This window comes from Bemisia tabaci, chromosome 1 (genome assembly GCF_918797505.1).
Source record: "Bemisia tabaci chromosome 1, PGI_BMITA_v3".
Lineage (NCBI taxonomy): Eukaryota > Metazoa > Arthropoda > Insecta > Hemiptera > Aleyrodidae > Bemisia > Bemisia tabaci.
The window spans coordinates 56858443-56877710 of NC_092793.1; the positions used below are offsets into that span (position 1 = coordinate 56858443).

A 19268-nucleotide genomic window follows, 5' to 3' on the forward strand; every position below is an offset into this window, starting at 1 on the left:
TCATGTACCTAAATACAGAAGATTCGAGAACGTCTTCAATTGAGGTGTGATGATACCTCACGCGTTCCGGTTTTTCGGCTTTCCAGTTCCGGTGCCTCCCTAGGTTGATCATAACAGACTGGGGTGACGAAATTCTTTCTCGACTACCTAATGTGAAACCTAATTCCCGTGTTTGCAACTGCACAAGTAGCAGTAGACTGGCTAATAGTGTGACTGGCCCCAAACTATGCGTATTTTCGAAAGTTCTTTATAAATTTCTGCGTAAAAGATAAATCACTCTTGATAAGCCACTGAGTATTTTTCTTACCTCAGTACCAACCAAAGAACGTTATCGGTTTTTTACAAACTGCTAACACCACCCTCAATACGCCTTGACAACATGTATCAGTTCTCTTTCGTTATAATTTGTCATATTTGTTTTTAGGTGTTTTCATTAACGAGATCGTGTCAAATATGAACAGAAAAATAGATGCAACGAAAAATTTCGAGCGTCTGTTACATTTATATCCTGTTTCTGATCGGGTCATTGTACGTTTATGGAAGGGTCTGAACATCTCCCAAGAAATCACGAACAAGCCCAATTATGGAGCGGCTCTTTTCATTGAACTACATGAAATCAACAACAAATATCGCGTAAAAGTAAGTTAGAGAGATTTAATTTTGTCCTCCTCGTAGTAAAATCTGCGATAATAATCCAAAATAGCATTGTACCTTTAATTTATACACTGAAAAAAAAAAAACTCCGACCAGGAAGCCGTATCACGGGCTACATAGACATACCGTCTGCGTTCCGCGCGTAGAGGCTGAAAGTTTCGGGCGTAGCACCCGGAACTTCCGGCCTCTGAGCCCAGAACGGGCGGTATGTCTACTTAGCCCGCAACTTTTTTCAGTGTACTAAGAATAAATCTTCAAGTCATACCGCTCGGATATCTTCGTCCATTTTATGTTCCACAGTTGCATTTCTCATATCCTGTTGTGAAAAATTTTCCGCTGATATCAATTCGCAACTTTCAAGCAGATCATGATTGCATGCCCGTTAATTAAAATTGTTCTTGCAGAGCCTGTGGCATTCCCAAAGTGACTGTAGCGTCGAGATAAGAGTCAATCTAGGACGTGCCCTGAAAAATTGGCAGTAGAATCTGTGTTCCAAAATACCATAGACCTACAGCCGGCTGTAAGATTTCCAATAGCTTCTAAAGCCGGCTACACAATTTCTTATAGTCTTTTATAGCCGATGGCGATTAAGCAACAGCCGGGCGATAAAGTGTATGCTAAACGTTACTAATTACGGATGTTAGGACTTAGTGAGTTTTTGGAATACTGCTCTCTTTTTGGGCCGTAGTATCTTAATTTATTTTGCGAGGAAAGCTCCGTACTTTTGATGGATGCCTGCCATTACTAATATATTAGAGCGCCTTCAGTTTCGTATGATACTGTGCAATACCTCTGGTGTGAAATAGTTGCTTCAAGCGCCGTGGCAGGCGGCCAGCCAGCGCGAAACACGCATTGGCGCCTACAAACCTAACAGGGATACTTCACGCATTGCGCAATGCGTGAAGTAACCCTGTTAGGTTTGTAGGCGCCAGTGCGTTGCCGCTCCGCTTTGTATTAGGCTCTAATATTTAATCTGGCGGAGTCAGCGTTATTCAACTCATGATTTTGAAATGTTTGTACATCCTGTATGGATTATTCTCATTTTAATTGATGAAAAAAAATATGTACTAAAGGAAAATATAATGTGTCTTTTGTAAATATTAAGGTGGTTTTGTATCAAACTTAATGATTTCCAAAGCATACGAATTTCTACACAAATTCTTATAGCCTTTTATAATCGATGGCGATAAAGTGTAAAGCCCGGTGATAGGAACTATAGCCCGGCTGCATAATTTTTTATCGCTTCGTATAGCCCGGCCGTATGATTTTCTCCGCATTCTACAGCCAGCTATATGATTTTCTGTAGCCTTCTTTAGCCGGCTATAGGTAAGAATTCCTATAGTATTTTGAAACGCAGCTCTTATCGCCAATTTTTACCAGGGTGCTAAATGTTCTTCATCAATGGATATATAGAGGAAATTTAATGATAAAATTGTATGAAGGCTTATTTATATTCGTCTCTCGTGCAAATTCTTCTATTACATTCATCACGCAAAATTCATGTCTTAGAATAAGATCTCCATTTTCTGTCCCTCTTTTTACGCAAGCCCAAAATGAACTGGGCAGACTTTTTGCCCAGTCAGATTCGCTTAATTTTGTTGGGCTGATAGCGCTCCACCAAAAATTTGAGCCTGTAATATTTGTGTACCTAACATGCTATAATTTTTTTACTATGGATAGGTGATGATATTTTCAAAATAAGAATGTTCTTTCATTTACACAAATTTTACAGATTTTACACAAGGAGGGAACCCTAGATGATAAATTAAGAACGTTGAAGACTCGAGGCTGTGAGGACAGCCATAATTTAGGTGAGGACGAAATGTGCGATCTGGAAGTCTTTTCATCGGCGTTGGAATCCATTATCATTACCGACTTTGATGAGGCTTGCAAAAACACGAGATAAATTCCAAGAATTTTCTGAGCCCCTCTTATTGTCGTATGAAAAAGGGATGTTTGAATGATTTTTGTGCGGTAAGGATATTCTTGAGAATGTGTGCACTCGTACCTATATTTCGTGTGATTTAGGTAGAATGAACAAAATACAGTTTTTATCTAACTTCCTGTGTGTACTTTCTTCCATGTACCTATTTTCAAGAGCGTAACTAAGTTTTGGATTCAATGAGTCCTACCATGACTAAGTTTTACATTCAATGAGGCCTACCATGACTTTTGATTGAAAATTAAAATAAGTACACATATCTACGCAGGAACTTTTAACAAAAAACACGTTCCTCCTAACAAGTTTTCAAATCCCAATTGAATCGTGTCGTGCAAAAACCGCTAATGTCCATTCTTTCAGCTTCCATTTTTTTATGTTGATAATCCTTTTCAAGAGTTGATACAATCATGAGAGTGGTGCCAATATTTGTTTTGGGATGCGGATAACCCAAAATCAAGTATTAAAATACCACTTTCATGGTTGCATTTAACTCTAAAAAGTATTATTAACTAAAAAAAATTCTAGACTAGAAAAATGGACATTAGTGGTTTTCGCACAACACGATTCAATTTTGAGCTTACGGATAAAAATTGAGAGCACGATAATTATAGATAGCGTCAGCTACCTAGGTAATCAAAACTGTACAGCATAAAATGGAATGTTAGGTCAGGCTTTTTTGAGCTACTCTTACAAAAGAATTTTGATAAAAAATGAGAACAAAACAAGCACTTAAGATATTGGCATACGATTTTACGAAAGTGAAGAACATGCATCTGGATCGATAGCCTCTATGATTACCAAGGTGCAATGAGAGCTTATAGTTATAAATCAGAACTCACGGTCAAGTTTATTTATTCTCAGGATTTGAGTTTTTTCTAAGAGGTTTACATGATGTTTAAGCGTGAGTACAAGCATTTTCTACGTAGATGAACAAAGCATTTCTGGGGATCCGTTAATCTAGTGATCTATAATCTAATGTATCCTACTCACATTGTGAAATGATCAATTCAATTTTTCTATCCATTATTTTCTTCCTCCTTGCGTAATCTACGTATATAGCATAGGCCCCTCACTTCATACTCAAGCAGTGCCGCGAGTTTCTGCATAAATGTATGTATGTATGTATCTATATAGATTTCGGTATTCCTGATCGCAGATGCACACGATTTCGTGCTGATTATCGAGTATTGTTCCTGTTCCTGTCTGTGTTTCTTCTTCTTACTTGATTTTTGGTCATCCACATGTGTACTTTTCCTTTTTTTATGCTTGTTCGTGTTTTGCATGAGATGAATTTGACACATTTGTTGATTTATCACGCGCAAAAATTTGAATTGATAACCTAGACTTATCGGGGGAATATTTCTATTTTAATGAAAAAAAGGTAAAAAATATCACGTTTTGAATTGAAATTCTTTCCGCCCAACCGAGACAAAATGGGTGTCCTTAAAGTAACATTCTTTGGCAATCCGCGGTGCACCTTTGTTGCGTTAGTTCTGATGGCTTCCATCGTGACCGCCTGTGTGGGGCTATTCTTACTCAAGAGTACCCCAAAAGCTGAGCCAACTCTTCGGTTTGTGAGCATCGTAAGTACCTGTATTTGCAATGACATAACTCTGCGCAGTAGCGTGGCGTTAATTATCGATTATTATCGGTATTCCCCCATTTGAAGCTGTACTAAAGAATTGATCATAAAGGTGTTCGCTGCGAACACCCTATTTATCGATCCTTTTCCATAGGTTTAAATGGCAGATTAATCGATATATCGCAAAACACGCCACGCCACTGACTCTGCGGCCTCGTTGTGGGAAATTTAGTCGCTATGAGCGCCGTCAATTTCACATATCCATCAAACTCTCCACGACTCATTTATGCAGATTTTTTTGGGGGAGAAAAAATTATTTTTGAAGACTTATGGTTGTGGTAAGCTGTATTCACTCCTTCGTCCCTTTACACTAAGTCCCTTTGCACGCCTCCTTGTTCGCATTTATAATAATAAATAATTTGATAAATTTGGTTATAAATAATTTGATACAAAGTATAAATGGAAGAATAAGAATTAACTCTACATCAATGGTTAAAAATACTGTAGAGAGGAAATAAAAGTGAAGTGAATTGAAAATGGTAATTGTGGGTACCTCATTAAATCCATCCCATAAGTCAAAAGTTGAATATCTACTTATCTCGGTTATCAATACATTTAGGTAGCATCAATGGCTGAATTTAAGCATTTTTACTGGGCGGTTTTTTGCTTTGATGTTGTGGATTTTCCTCCTAGATATCATGGACTTGAGGTTTAATGGCAAGTAAATGATGCTCAATCTCATCTCAGGTATGTATACAGCCTTCATTTAAGGTTTCCTCTTCAGTTTTCACAAGCATCCTTTCAGATGATTTCTGACTGATTATTTTGTAATGTGAAATGTAAACACAAGAGCGTCTGGCGATTTTCTCCTCTAAGGAAATCGTTCGGAAAGATTCCTATTTAAGTAATATCCCTTGAGCTGGCGCAGCCTCATTTTATTTACAGGACGTACTTGTGCCAAAAGGAACGAGATACTGATGGAAAAGGAGGAGTGTGCTCGTTAGTTGAGGGGCGTAATAATGAATGGGAATCATAAAACGCCAGTGACGATGACGGCAGCGTCGACGAAGGTAAACTGCCGTATAAGCCTTTAGGCGTTGCCTAATTTTCTTTAATAGATAACGAATATATGGAAAAATTATGAATACTTTTTTCAAATTTTTCAGATTGCCCGCAATTTAATCTAATATATCTGAAAATTTTAAGGTGAAATACGTAAAATTTTCCTCAAAAATACATGTTTTATCCGAGGAAATCTGGAAACTCCCGAATGTTCATGGGGCGTTCTTCCCTAGCATAGCAGCATAAGCCTTGTCCATAACGCTCTTGTCACATGCCCACGGCTCATGAGTTAGCATATTTTGGTGCTTAGTTCCTTTTGATTTAATGTCAAAACTCACTTTTCCATTTTTCCAGAAGGGATCACGCCCACCATCACATTGCTTCTTGCGGAGCTGGCACGAGCAAGCCCCATCTTTCCCATGCGTCTCTAGTTCCTTTTAGCATAAATACGTCCACTTTCACAAAATCCCACTCCATGTCAGAAAGGTTGTACGATCACCGAATTTGCTAAAATCAAGTGCGAATCATAGTCTCTGCGATTGCAGCATTTTTCTTTGAAAAAAATGAAACATGGAGATAGAGGTACTTACATGAGGCATTTTGAGAGCCCGCTTCGCACAATTAATCGTTTTTTTCTTTCTTTTCTTTCTTTGGCCAATAATATGATAAGTCTAAAATGGCATTTATATTTACAAAACAGATTCATCGCCACGGAGAAAGAGCCCCGTTGATACCTTTTTCCTTCGATCCTCACGAAGAAGCACCATCTTGGCCAGAGGGGCTAGGAGCTTTGTTACAGGTACTTACATACACAAAAGGTATTTTACATACTCTTCAGTTTAACGAGCTCGGAAAAGTGTAATAATTGTGACATTACGCAAAGATAGGTCTATGGGGCCGTTTTCTTAGTCAACCTCTTAAATTAAAAGTTTCCTTCATCGTTGCAATCTTAATGGCTAGGAGAGGCATAAAAAAGAGATAATAAATGTACGATATTACAGAAAGAGTTTGCCTACATCAATATGCTTGCATTAACTTAGAACATACTCGATCAATTCACTTGGGTGCAGGGGTGCAGAAGACGCGTTAACTCGTGTTGGACACGTTTTTTGCGAAAGCCTTGTCAACCTACTAGGAAAAGTTCACGGACCTTTGCGCGAAAGTTAAGTCCAGTAAACCTATCTCTGTGTGGACAAGGCCTTCCATTTATGAGTATTGAACGAAAAAATTATGAAAGAACAAACATAATTAATGTGGTTCAATAATTTTAACTTCCGCCGCCGCGCCGCGTTGACCGCACTGTAATTGGCGCAATGCGTGAAGTATTCACGCAGTCTTGTAGGCGCTATGCGTTTCACGCTGACCACAATAACCGCACTGTGTTTGATGCAATGCGTGAAGTATTCGTGCAGTCTTGTAGGCGCTAATATGTGTTACATCCGATTGCCGCGCCGAGGGCTTCTCCTTTTCATCTCAAGTCCTCGTCATCATTTCTCCCTAAGTCGCGCCGTTCCAGGCCAAATTGTGTATTTGGTTTCTCTCTTAACTCGACTAATTAAAGGTGCTGTCTCTTGTATTACTGAAAGACGACAAAATTAGAAATTACTATACTCTCAGGAAATGAGAGATTTTGTCGCATTTTCTCGTTTGTAATTTTTTTTCTAAATCCAATTTTTTGTATACCTACATTTAAAAAAATTGCGAAATTTGCCGCCCCCTAGATTTGCCGCCATGGGCCTCGACCCATGTGGCCACCCCCTTAATCCGGCCCTGTTGTTACATGTAATAACTGATCTGCCCACATACAATGCTTATCATCGCTTGTGTAGTTCACTCCTTGACGAGCAACTCAGTGGCAAAAAAAATAATAGATATACAGGTACAAGACGTTCGGTATAACGTATACACATCCAAGATGAAATAGTGAGCTATTCTACATTTTTTCAGACCAACGGCTACAACCCGTGAACCATTGAGAACAATTACCCAAATGCACCCCCCAAAAAAACAACAAAAAAAAAAAAAACTTTGCCTCACGATATTTTCATGGAATTAGGCTTCCTCAGAGTAAGAGAAGGTTTATGAATTTCCCTTTTACCTCTGATTAACTATGATTTTCGTTAGACTTGATTGATTTTTTTTTTTTTTTTTTTTTTTTTTTTTTTTTTTTATTAAATCAGGACCTTGTAAATCTAAAATTCCCTGCAACCTTTCATGTTCTGATAATGTACCTGGCGTTCGTTACAGAAAGGGAAAGAGACCATGTACGAACTAGGGCGCTTTCTCCGACACCGATATGACGGATTTGTTTCATCTACTTACAAAGCAAGAGAGATCTCTATGGTCTCAGCCGAGATAGACCGATGCATAATGAGCGCCCAACTCGTATTGGCTGGACTCTACCCTCCCGTTGGAATCCAAGTTTGGAATCCAGACATTCCGTGGCAGCCAATTCCAGTACACACTATTCCTACGTCGTGCGATGACGTAAGTATTTCAGAGCCTTTATTTTACAATTCATGAGACGGGGCCATCTCTAAATAACGCTAGAATTCTATAGATGGAGAGGAGGACCACGGGGTGCCTGTCAAGTAACTGACTAGGGAGGAGGGGAAAAATGTAGGGTTTGAGGTTGAATGTCGCGAAGTGTCGCCATAATCGGCACCTAAACCCATGTTTAAGGCTAGTATTAGACCCAAACAAAGACCGGAAATGACTAAAATACCAAATCATTATGTATTCTGTAAGATATAAAACTTTAATGAGGAATAGATACAAATTTTTAGGAGCAGCCCGAGACGATGATAACAGTGGAACAACAAAGATGAAAAAAACGGGAAACAAGGCTAAAAATACACAATTATGAAACCCGAGACGTTTCGACTCAACACTGAGTCATTTTCAGTCGGAAACAATAAAAAATTTTTAAAAGAAAAACGCTAAAACCTGAGCTCTACATGGTGGGGCCGGGATCTGAGAGAAAAAAAAAAAAAGAAAATTGATAACAAACAAGACACATCGATGCCAGCACCAGTAACCGAAAATGACCGATACGCTAGTTCACGATCCACACACAGATGGCAGCACTAACCAGTGAAACAATTAAGTTCAAGGAAAAGCCAATAGGTGCCGCTGGGGCGTCAACCTAAACCTGACTTTTTAAAAAGTGAGTGGTATATTGCACTAAGCCCGCTGATGTCAGTGCGGTTATTACACACAGAATCCCCATGTTTGAGGATTTCGATCATTTCCAGGACCAGTCTGGGAAACAACTTCTCTTCCTTACATAAAATTACCACCTTATCAAAATCGAACCGGTGACCAAATTCTGTTTGGTGCCTCTTGAGTGCTGTTAACTCACTATTGTCATATTTATGACCACCAAGCCTCTTCCTTAGAAGTTGCTTGGTCTGACCGATGTAACTGATGTCGCAATTTCCACAAGGAATTTTATAGACCAAACCCGATTCCTGCAGAATCGGATTTTTAGCCTTCACCCTAGACATCAGGAACTCAAGATTGTTGTATTTGGTGTTAACCACATGGTACCCGAACAATTTTAAAATCGATGACAAATTTTCCGAAAGGAAGGGAACGTATGGAAGGCATACAATTTTGTCGAGATCCCGTTCTTTGGTAGTTTTATCCTGCCCCCCTCTCTTATTAAAACTACTAAGTACCTGGCGGAAAATCTTTGCTATCAAATTGGGTGGATAACAATTTTCAACCAACAGATTCTTTCCAATCTGGATCATCTCATGCCGATATGAAACATGAGAGAGACCAATTATGCGCCGTGCTAAATTAGATGCAACGTTTTTCTTTACATTCATGGGTTGAACAGATAAAAAATTAACATAACGACCAGACGCCGTTGGTTTCTGATACCACTTACATCTAATCTCGCTATTCACCCTTATTAAAGTCATATCCAAAAAATTGAGGCAGTTGTTATTCTCAATTTCAAGGGTAAATTTTATGGCGGGATTTAAACTGTTGAAAAATTCAAGAATAGCATGCGTATCTTCTTTTTTTACACAAGAAAAAATATCATCGACATACCGCTTGTACATGCGGATTTCGATGGGAGATAAACTCAAAGCAGTACTTTCGATGCGCTCCATGGATATGTTAGCCATGACAGCCGAAAGGCTACCTTCCGAAAGGCTACTCTTGAGTTCCTGATGTCTAGGGTGAAGGCTAAAAATCCGATTCTGCAGGAATCGGGTTTGGTCTATAAAATTCCTTGTGGAAATTGCGACATCAGTTACATCGGTCAGACCAAGCAACTTCTAAGGAAGAGGCTTGGTGGTCATAAATATGACAATAGTGAGTTAACAGCACTCAAAAGGCACCAAACAGAATTTGGTCACCGGTTCGATTTTGATAAGGTGGTAGTTTTATGTAAGGAAGAGAAGTTGTTTCCCAGACTGGTCCTGGAAATGATCGAAATCCTCAAACATGGGGATTCTGTGTGTAATAACCGCACTGACATCAGCGGGCTTAGTGCAATATACCACTCACTTTTTAAAAAGTCAGGTTTAGGTTGACGCCCCAGCGGCACCTATTGGCTTTTCCTTGAACTTAATTGTTTCACTGGTTAGTGCTGCCATCTGTGTGTGGATCGTGAACCAGCGTATCGGTCATTTTCGGTTACTGCATAGAGAAAAAAAAGGAGGTGTTTGCATTTCGGGCATCTTGGAGTATTTTGATGACTTGATGACGTAGGTGGGTACAGCTGGGTACAGGGACGTCCCCTTCACACTGTACCCACCTACGTCATCAAGTCATCAAAAAATTCCAAGATGCCCGAAATGCAAACACCTCCTTTTTTTTCTCTATGCGGTTACTGGTGCTGGCATCGATGTGTCTTGTTTGTTATCAATTTTCTTTTTTTTTTTTTTTCTCTCAGATCCCGGCCCCACCATGTAGAGCTCAGGTTTTAGCGTTTTTCTTTTATAAATTTTTTATTGTTTCCGACTGAAAATGACTCAGTGTTGAGTCGAAACGTCTCGGGTTTCATAATTGTGTATTTTTAGCCTTGTTTCCCGTTTTTTTCATCTTTGTTGTTCCACTGTTTAATGAGGAATAAATCATGGAGTTCACAAAAATTTAGGGTGGGCCAAAAAATGGCCATTGTCGACACCTCGTCTTCAGGAATCGATGGCATGCTTTACAGAAAATTAAAGATCTCCGTAACAGGATGATTTATTGTAGAAAAATTGACTGAGCCATCCTTTGGTTAAACCGTTAGCTGTTCATGTAACAATATTATTATTATGTATTTTTGTTTTTTGTTGCTAGTGATGACAACTAACTTTGTATTATACATTCTATTCTCAGATACTACGAGTATACAAAAAATGCATTCTATTATCGAAAGAGAGGAAGAAGCGGATCGAACGAGTTATTAGGCACATCTTTAAATACTACGAAACTTTTCTCAAGGGCCTTTCACAAAAAGTCGGTCAAGAAATAGTGGATTACGCAGGGATGTATGCCATCCAAGATAATCTTCAGGCCATGGTAAGTTCAATATTATCGTTTTATACTCAAAATTACAAAAAAAAAAAAAAAAAAAAAAAAAAAAAAAAAAAAAAATATTGATAATTACATTAGTCTGGAGTGTCTCTATCATATTGGACCCCACTTCAAAATGGACACATTTTTGGAAATCGATCGCATGGACAGAACTTTTCTTACTGATATCAAGAGGCAACGTCGGCTTATAACCAGAGCTGGAGCGTTTTACCGCAGGATTCTATAGGAGACAAAACTACGGGAAAAGTGTCTCATCACAAAATGAGGACAACAAATTTTCCTCCAGTGTAATTTTTCTTCCTGATCTCAACTCTATTTTTGTCAATGTGTAATCGGCGCTGAAGCATTTTACAACAGTAAGGATGTTTACATCCTTACTGTTGTAAAATGCTAAATCCTAATGTCCTTAATGTTGGTAGCGATCGCATATACATGACCAAAAAATGCGATATTTTTAAAATTAGACAGACTTTTTTTTCTCCAATGCAAAAATACCTAATGATCCGATGAAACTTAACTACCGACGCTGTAATTTTCGCGCAAAATCAAATCATGGCTCCCACAATCATTCGATGTGATCTGAACTGCTGAAATATTTCTGATGGATGATTACTTGACGCTGGAACTTTCTCGCCCAATCAGAGAGTATTTCCTGCGATCAGGTGATTTAATTGGAAATGGTAAATATTTTGGGTGAATACCTATTCACTTGACGTGGTGTCTATCACTCGCAATCAGAGAGTGTTTCCGACGATTAGCTAATGTAACCGGAAATTATGAATGTTTCCGGTTAATTGTCACGTGGCGCTGTATACATTCGCGCACGATCATAGCGTGTTTATGGCAATCAAATGATGCAATCGGGAATGTTGTGTACTTCCGGTAAATATTCCTTTGACTTTCCGTTTTTAGTGCAACGTTATTAACAATCGTTGGAAAAAGTTGTCGGTTTCGTTTTGAAATGAGACTGTTTCACGGCATCTCTGATATATTTTGAGTCCTGCAGCTTTAAAACGTCCCAGCTGCAACAAAGCCCGGAGCAGGTTTTGAGATCAGGAAGGAAATGTCTGTTGATTTTCAAAAATGTTTCCATTTTACGGTGGGTTCAAAATGGTAGCAACCTCCCGCTCTCGGACCACAAACGCTCTGACAAAAGTTTTAATTATTATTTATTAGTTGTTTTTTAGTTGAAGTGTTGTAAGTACTTAACAACTCCGATTCATACAATTTAAATGACACTTTTCTGCTGTAAACACTTGTAGAAGCGAATTTTAAATACTTTAAAGCATCTTCAAAATCCTAATTCACTGGAGGTAACATGACTTTGAGTCTTATGTCATGGTAGAAATTTAAAACATGAAAAAAAAACACATAAACGATAAAAAACAACTCTTTCGTTAACTCGTCATCTATTTCGAATGTCGAAGTATCACGAATCAAGGATTACAGTTGGGCCACAATTTGCAATGAAGAATCTGGCTCATTTAATAGAAGCACCTATCTACAGAGGATGACTCATGACACTTACGTTGTTTCTACAATGAGTCAGAAATACTAGTTCCCCGTCGAAAAAAATGAAATCTACTTCTCCTGGGTACATCCTGGGTATCCGTTTTACATTGTTTGGCTACAATTTTTTTTTCTTAACTGTTTATTTATTAATTTGCTTTTGGCTAGGAAACGCTTCAATTACCATTACCTGATTGGGCTGATGAAATCGTTCGGGAAAAGTTGAATTCTATCGTGGGGTCATTTTTTACAGAGTTTCGCACACCAACCATGATTAAGCTAGAATCAGGTAAAAACTCAATTACGGTATGTTGTTTAAGAGTGGTATACGAGAGTAAACCACCGTAAGACATATTTTTGGGTCAAAATTTAAAAGTCATTGACAGCTGAGAAACTAGCGTCTGTAATTTGCGTGAACTGATCAGTTAGTTTATAGTTCTATAGCTTAACCTCCAGCTCCTGCTCAGGAATAACCAAAATCAACGTAAATGTCAAAGGGCTCTGTTGTCTGCTCCGGGTTTACAATAAGCTTTCGGCAAATAATTGGCGTTAGCTCAATCATTTTTCTACCTCCTGTAATACATATAAAAATTATAAACCGTGTTAAAGATCAGAGGTAGCACAAGCAGGGGCGACGCGCGCTTTGCGATGTATCTGTCGCAGGCAATTAGTTAAATCAGGCATTTAGTCAAATGCCTAGGCAAATAGTCAAGAAACGTAAGAAACTAACGAAGTTTACTATTTGCCTAGGCATTTGACTAAATGCCTAGGCGCTTGATTAAATGCCTAGGCATTTTATTAAATGCCTGAGCATTTGACAAAATGCCGAGAGGTGATCAGGCACATAGTCAAATGAACGGACCGGGGCCAGAGAGTATTCTGACCGGGGCTGAGCGGAGTGAGCATCCATTTGTCAACAGTGTTTTTGCGGACGCGACTTATCACCTGTGGCAGTGACTGTCTGACTGATAACTGTGGATGATCCGTATGAGCAATGAAATATTTGGTTGAAAATGAAAAACTTGCAGAACAAAGGGAATGAAGAAAGAAAACGCTCTAGGGATTCAAATGAGCCGGAACCATCGGATGCACCTGTAGAAAAAGCTGCTAGATTGGAAGATGACATAAATGATGTCCCTTGCTGTAACTGTCAGACAGGTGGTAAAACTGAACAGTGTTCGACATGTCCTAATGTCTGCCATGCACAATGTGGGCAAACTACCCTCGAAGACGGGCAAACATCCCCTACCTTCCTTTGTAACTTATGCCAGAATGAAATAGTAATTCGTCAGACACGTTCTGAAACTCATGAAAGGCAAAAAGATGCAGCAGCTGGCATGGCAGAATCAAGTAAAAAACTGTTTGATGATTTACAAATAGAAGACAAAGTTATTTTAGCCGTCCCAAAAGTCGATAGAGGGCCTCTTGATCATCAGAATGTACAAGGTTTCGTAACAGATATTCGTAACGGAGTTTACCAAGTCGGAACTATTGGTGGAATCATAAAAAATTGGTGCGCCAGACCTGACCTTCGACGAATCGACTGTGTTGATTTCGACTTTTCACAAATTCCGCGAGAAAAATTCATGAAGGTGTTATGAAGTCTTCCTGTAAGTCAAGCAAAAAACAATGTGGTACTCGACGTTGTCTATGCTTCAAGAACAAAGTCAAATGCTCCTCAAGATGCCACCATCAGCTTAGTTGCTCCAACAAATGACTTCGGTGAGTAAATTGTTCGTATTAATTGCTAATTTGAATATTTGCCTGATTTTTAACGAGTTTCACTATTTCCCTAAAGGCCATACGGCATTTAGTCAAATGCCTAGGCTCTTTATCAAATGCCTAGGCACTTTATCAACTGCCTAGGCGAATAGCCAAAGTGGGTTTTCGGTAAAATTTGACTATTTGCCTAGGCATTTGACTAAATGCCTGATTTGACTAATTGCCTGCGACATGTCTGTAATTTGCGTGAACTGATCAGTTAGTTTATAGTTCTATAGCTTAACCTCCAGCTCCTGCTCAGGAATAACCAAAATCAACGTAAATGTCAAAGGGCTCTGTTGTCTGCTCCGGGTTTACAATAAGCTTTCGGCAAATAATTGGCGTTAGCTCAATCATTTTTCTACCTCCTGTAATACATATAAAAATTATAAACCGTGTTAAAGATCAGAGGTAGCACAAGCAGGGGCGACGCGCGCTTTGCGATGTATCGATTGATCTACCATTTGAACCTATGAAAAAAGGTCGATTATCAGGGCGTTCGCAACGAAAGCCATAATAATCTATTCTTTACCATACCTTCAAATGGGATAATATCGATAGTCAATTGTCACGCCTCGCCACTGCAGACATCGATTTTTTTAATCGATGCTCAACATAAAACAGTACGGTTGCTTAGGCAAAAACGCCATAAAGATAATGTTTTGCCACTTGTGGAGGTCAAACTAGATAATATTTTAAGCGTTTTGTTCAGGGGATAATTTTAGATAATCTTGATGCGTTTGCCGTAGATATTTTAAGTGACATTTTGATAAGGATGCGCTCTTAACGTCACTATAAAATGGCCCTTTCTGTGAAATCCCTCTATCTGTTTGCGCTGTCAGATACCTACAGTGAAAGGTCTTGCAAGTTAGCATCACTGCATGCTTTTCTTCCAATCGAATCCGTCGTGAAGAATCGATTTTATGTGGGACAGCCTTTTTGATTTTTTACTCTTAATATGCTTTGCAGGGGTTTTTATAAATGAGATCCTATCAAACATGAAACAAAAAGCAAACGACTCGAGTACCTTCGAGCGTCGTATGAACGTATACTCGGCATCTGATCGGGTGATGCTGAATCTTTGGCAAGGAATGAATATAACAAAAAGAATCTCCGGAGTTCCACCATGTGGAGCTGCGTTGATCATTGAACTGCACGAAATCGACTCTGAATACCGAGTCAAAGTAAGTTTAATGACTTTTATACGCACACTGTCTATACGAAGCGTAAGAACTAATATCGTATAATGCAAAGCATGCTTATTAATTTAACTAAAGTTTGGTGGTTTATAACCTACATGCGCAGTTAAAGGCAAGCACCGCGTCACAGTCGATCTACATAGTACTGACAGTTTCGTGCATTTTGCTGTGTAAGCTCACGGAAAATTGGACGCATTTCTATCAAACGGAACAATGTGCATTATGACGTGAGCCCTGTTATGCACATATTCTTATGGGTCTTAGGGCTCATGTCTTAATGCACATAGTTCCGTTTGGCAGAAATACGTCCAATTGTCTAGTCCCAGTTTTTATTGCGTGCTTTTAAATACTGGTGGTACAGTACAATTTTGAGTTGTTATTGACATTTTATAATTCAAATTTGGTAGAAGCCATCACTGAAAAACGTAAAAATTGTCTAAAAGCCCATGCGGCCTCTGTGAGCTGATAATTGAAATTGATTGAGAAAGCAATAGACAAAAAATACAAAGCGGAAATAAAGCAATCTTATTGGTTAAAACTGGTGTTTTTATGGTGCGGGGGAAAAAATGATGGACTGACAAAAGGGTCCCTCGTAGGTTGCTGTTACTATGAGTCTATAGGTATTACTTACCTCATTTGTAGGGCTCGGAGGACAAGTGAGATAAGTCCAGTTTTTGAAAAAAATTGAAATATTAATTATTTAAATTAAAACTAGTCCTTAAATATATTCCAAGAAAAAATCACCCCTAAAATCCAATTTTTAAGCATCAAAAAGTGCGTTTGAACAGTCTCTCCAGGTAATGTAATTTTGAAGCTTTTAACACGTTTTTCTTGAAATATAAAAAACTGTACTTATTCCAATTGTCCTCTAGGCCCCTTAATTGTCCATTGAAACCACCCACTTCCATCAACAAGATAGCTCCATTTTCGCTTCGCTTTTGTTGTTTATAGATTTGCCTATCAATTTCAATAATCAACCCGCTGGAAGGACAGGACTTTTCAAACATAAATTCTGTGAACTCATTAGAACTAACCAATCTGGACCTCATCTTTTCTCGAAGTAGGTCACCTACGTGTCCTCTATGTATTCGTAAAATATTTGTCTTGCGAATTGCTTAACGCCATATCTTTCTGACGATTGCAGATCTTGTACAAAAATGGAGATTTAAATGAAAATTTGGAAGTATTGAAAATAGGAAGCTGTCAACGTACTCCGGTTTCATCAAAAGACGAAATGTGCGACCTCAAAGAGATTTCGGAGGCTCTAGAACCTGCCATTATCACCGACTTCGATGGGGCTTGTGAGAACTCCAAATAGCAAATATGTGTGTAAGTCGCTTTTATGGCGCGCTAGGGCGCTCTGCGACGCCTACTCGCCACAGGAATGTGTCACGGTAGAGATCCTCCAGAAGCTGCCATCTCTCCTTCTCTTGACGGATGCCCTCTATCCACCACCTAGCTGGACGCCCTCTCCAGCGCTTACCTGGAGGGACGGTTTCAGGACAGTCCGTCAACGAATTTTCGTCCGCGCGCCTGTTTTTTCCAGTTGTTTACGTCTATGTCGACGCGTAAAATAAGCAACGGTGACTTGGTCCAAGCGATACAGTATAGTCCGTATGTTAAATTATACCGACAATATCGAAATGAGAAAATTGAGAGTAGGTGTGGTGTCGTGGTAACTCAATGTTTAAATGAAATGTTACTTTCATCTTTCGACTCATCTTTTCATATTATCATCGGTGAATACTTTGTTTTATTTACAACCTTAAAATTTTTCCTTTAAAATATACCTTTTATATACTTTTTTTTTAAATGAAAATATTACTTCATTTTAAGAGCATTTACTTTTTTTAAACGTGACAAATATTTGTAAAACCTTTGTCAAGCGATGGCATCGATATTAATCTCAATGAGCTGTAGTTATGTGTTGAAAGAAACTTTACAAAAATGAGTAGAGGAGAAAAAATCAAGAAGCACGCAATCCCTGGTTTTGACCCATTTGTGCATCGATCTTTTAGAGTCAAACACGTCCAATTTTAAGCGTTTGGTTGCGCGTACATGCACCACGCTACAACACAGTAAAAGCACAATATATAAAAGAAAAATTCAAGTGCTTTGGAAATCATTAAATATGACGCGGAACCTCTTTAATATTTATATTTTATTATATTAATACTTATATTATTATTATATTTTCCATCAATACATATTTTTCCCCATTAATTTAAATGAGTAGTAGTAGTAAAATAATTTTATTTTAAAGCGGTGCTTTAGCATCTAAGGCCATTTACACCTCTAAAGAGGGCAGTAACAATAATAAATTTACATGGAAATATCAGTAAAAATACAAAAGGGTTGAGGGGAAAGGTTAAATTTTGAGATTAGTGGAGCGCATAAATTCAAAAAGTTTCACAGGATGAGTATTCAGAAGTAAATTTTTAAGAGAGGGTAAGGGGTAGGGAAAAAAACGTTTTCGGATATCTTTATAAAGTGGGCAACTTATAAGAACGTGATCTACCGTTAAGGGGGAATTTGGACAAGAAGTGCAAGCAGGACGGTTTGATTGGGTCATCAAATAGCTATGGGAAAAATTTGTGTGACCAATTCTCAGTCTAGTTTGGACTACTTGTTGAAGTCGAGTCAAATGAAAGTTTTCGGATGAAGGTGAAGTAGGCAATGCAGGGGGGCATTTAGCATTGGTGAAATGCTGCCACTCAGTAACCCAATGGTGGAGAATTTTTCCTTTTATATCTAGAAACAGATCTTTAGAGGTAACCGATCCCTTCGAGAAGGGGCCAATTGAAAGGCTAGACTCCCTAGCTGCAGAATCTACTCGAACATTACCCGGAATATTAACGTGTCCTGGGCACCAACAAAACAGGATAGAGAAATTTTTAGATATAAGGGTGAAGACTAGATTCTGGATCTGGGTAAGGATTGGGTGAGGATTATTGGGGTTACCTAAAGCACTTAATACACTATATGAATCTGAACAAATAATTGATTGTTTACAATCTGTATTATGGACATAATTTAAGGCTTTGGAGATAGCTAGAGCCTCAGCTGTAAAAATAGATGTGACTGGTGATAATTTAAAAGAGTATATTTCGTTCAGATCGCAACTGAAAGCACATGCAGTAGAATTAACAGTTTTAGATCCATCTGTATAGAATGGCTTATGCTCAGCATGAGAATTTAAATGAGAATAATCCATGCAAAGTGTGCAAACATTTCAAAATCATAAATGGAAAAACACTGACTCAGCGAGTTTAAATATTAGAGCCTAACACAGAGCGGAGCAGCGTGCTGCCAGCGCAAAACGAGCATTGGCGCCTACAAACCTAACGGGGATACTTCACGCATTGCGCCATGCGTGAAGTATCCCTGTTAGGTTTGAAGGCGCCTATGCGCGTGTCGCGTCGGTCGCCCTGACCCGCCCCCCCGATGCGCCGCGGCGCGGCGCATCAGGCAACTGTTCCACAACAGAGGTGTTGCACAGTATCATACGAAATTGAAGCAGCTCTAACATATTTTGAATGACAGGCATCCTTTAAGAGCACGGAGCTTTCCTCGCAAAATAAATCAATCTACGGTAGCACAAAAAGAGAGCGGTGTCCAAGAACTCACTATGTCCTAGCTCCTAACTTTTAAATTGGTACATTGCGTTTTCGAATGAAGTGCCGTTAAAAGTCTGTGAACCGTTGTGTGCCGTCAAGAAGATTTTATTTTGAACCAAAGAATAAAATAGCTGAATGAAAGCCGATTTCTGCTTGATGTAAGTGACTTTTATTTTTATATAAGCATCTTGTCTTCTTGAAACAAGCATTATTTTCTGTGTTGATTCATAAGGAAATCTTCTCGGCGGTAAATTTGAGCATATTTCTGCTTTTTCCTCTGATGAAGCTCAAAAATTATCGTCAATCGTTTGAATACAGATACTAGGACTTAGTAAGTTTTTCGACGACTGCTTTCTTTTTGCCGTCGTCTCTCGATTTATTTTGCGAGGGAGCTTCGTGCT

The 19268-nt window shown here is 38.8% G+C and overlaps 2 protein-coding genes across 2 annotated transcripts; both read left to right on the forward strand.

Moving 5' to 3' along the window:
• Positions 1-395: 395 nt before the first annotated feature.
• LOC109043150 (uncharacterized) lies at positions 396-2713 on the forward strand. The gene is made up of 2 exons (XM_072306562.1): positions 396-639; positions 2387-2713. The coding sequence occupies exons 1-2, from the start codon at positions 454-456 to the stop codon at positions 2558-2560; spliced, it is 360 nt and encodes a 119-aa protein (XP_072162663.1). The 5' UTR covers positions 396-453; the 3' UTR covers positions 2561-2713.
• A 472-nt stretch (positions 2714-3185) lies between these two features.
• Positions 3186-18095, forward strand: LOC109043151 (prostatic acid phosphatase). Its single transcript, XM_072304023.1, has 7 exons — positions 3186-4179; positions 5941-6039; positions 7488-7727; positions 10584-10766; positions 12459-12579; positions 15021-15235; positions 16395-18095. The coding sequence occupies exons 1-7, from the start codon at positions 4030-4032 to the stop codon at positions 16566-16568; spliced, it is 1182 nt and encodes a 393-aa protein (XP_072160124.1). The 5' UTR covers positions 3186-4029; the 3' UTR covers positions 16569-18095.
• Positions 18096-19268: the final 1173 nt, after the last annotated feature.

What these genes read in the sequence shown, in the direction of transcription:
- LOC109043150 (XM_072306562.1), top strand. Translation starts at nt 454, where the DNA reads ATGAACAGAAAAATAGATGCAACGAAAAATTTCGAGCGTCTGTTACAT. An exon ending in ACAACAAATATCGCGTAAAA is followed by an intron (nt 640 to 2,386) that starts GTAAGTTAGAGA and finishes CAAATTTTACAG; the next exon opens with ATTTTACACAAGGAGGGAAC.
- LOC109043151 (XM_072304023.1), top strand. Translation starts at nt 4,030, where the DNA reads ATGGGTGTCCTTAAAGTAACATTCTTTGGCAATCCGCGGTGCACCTTT. An exon ending in GGCTAGGAGCTTTGTTACAG is followed by an intron (nt 6,040 to 7,487) that starts GTACTTACATAC and finishes CGTTCGTTACAG; the next exon opens with AAAGGGAAAGAGACCATGTA. An exon ending in ACTCTGAATACCGAGTCAAA is followed by an intron (nt 15,236 to 16,394) that starts GTAAGTTTAATG and finishes TGACGATTGCAG; the next exon opens with ATCTTGTACAAAAATGGAGA.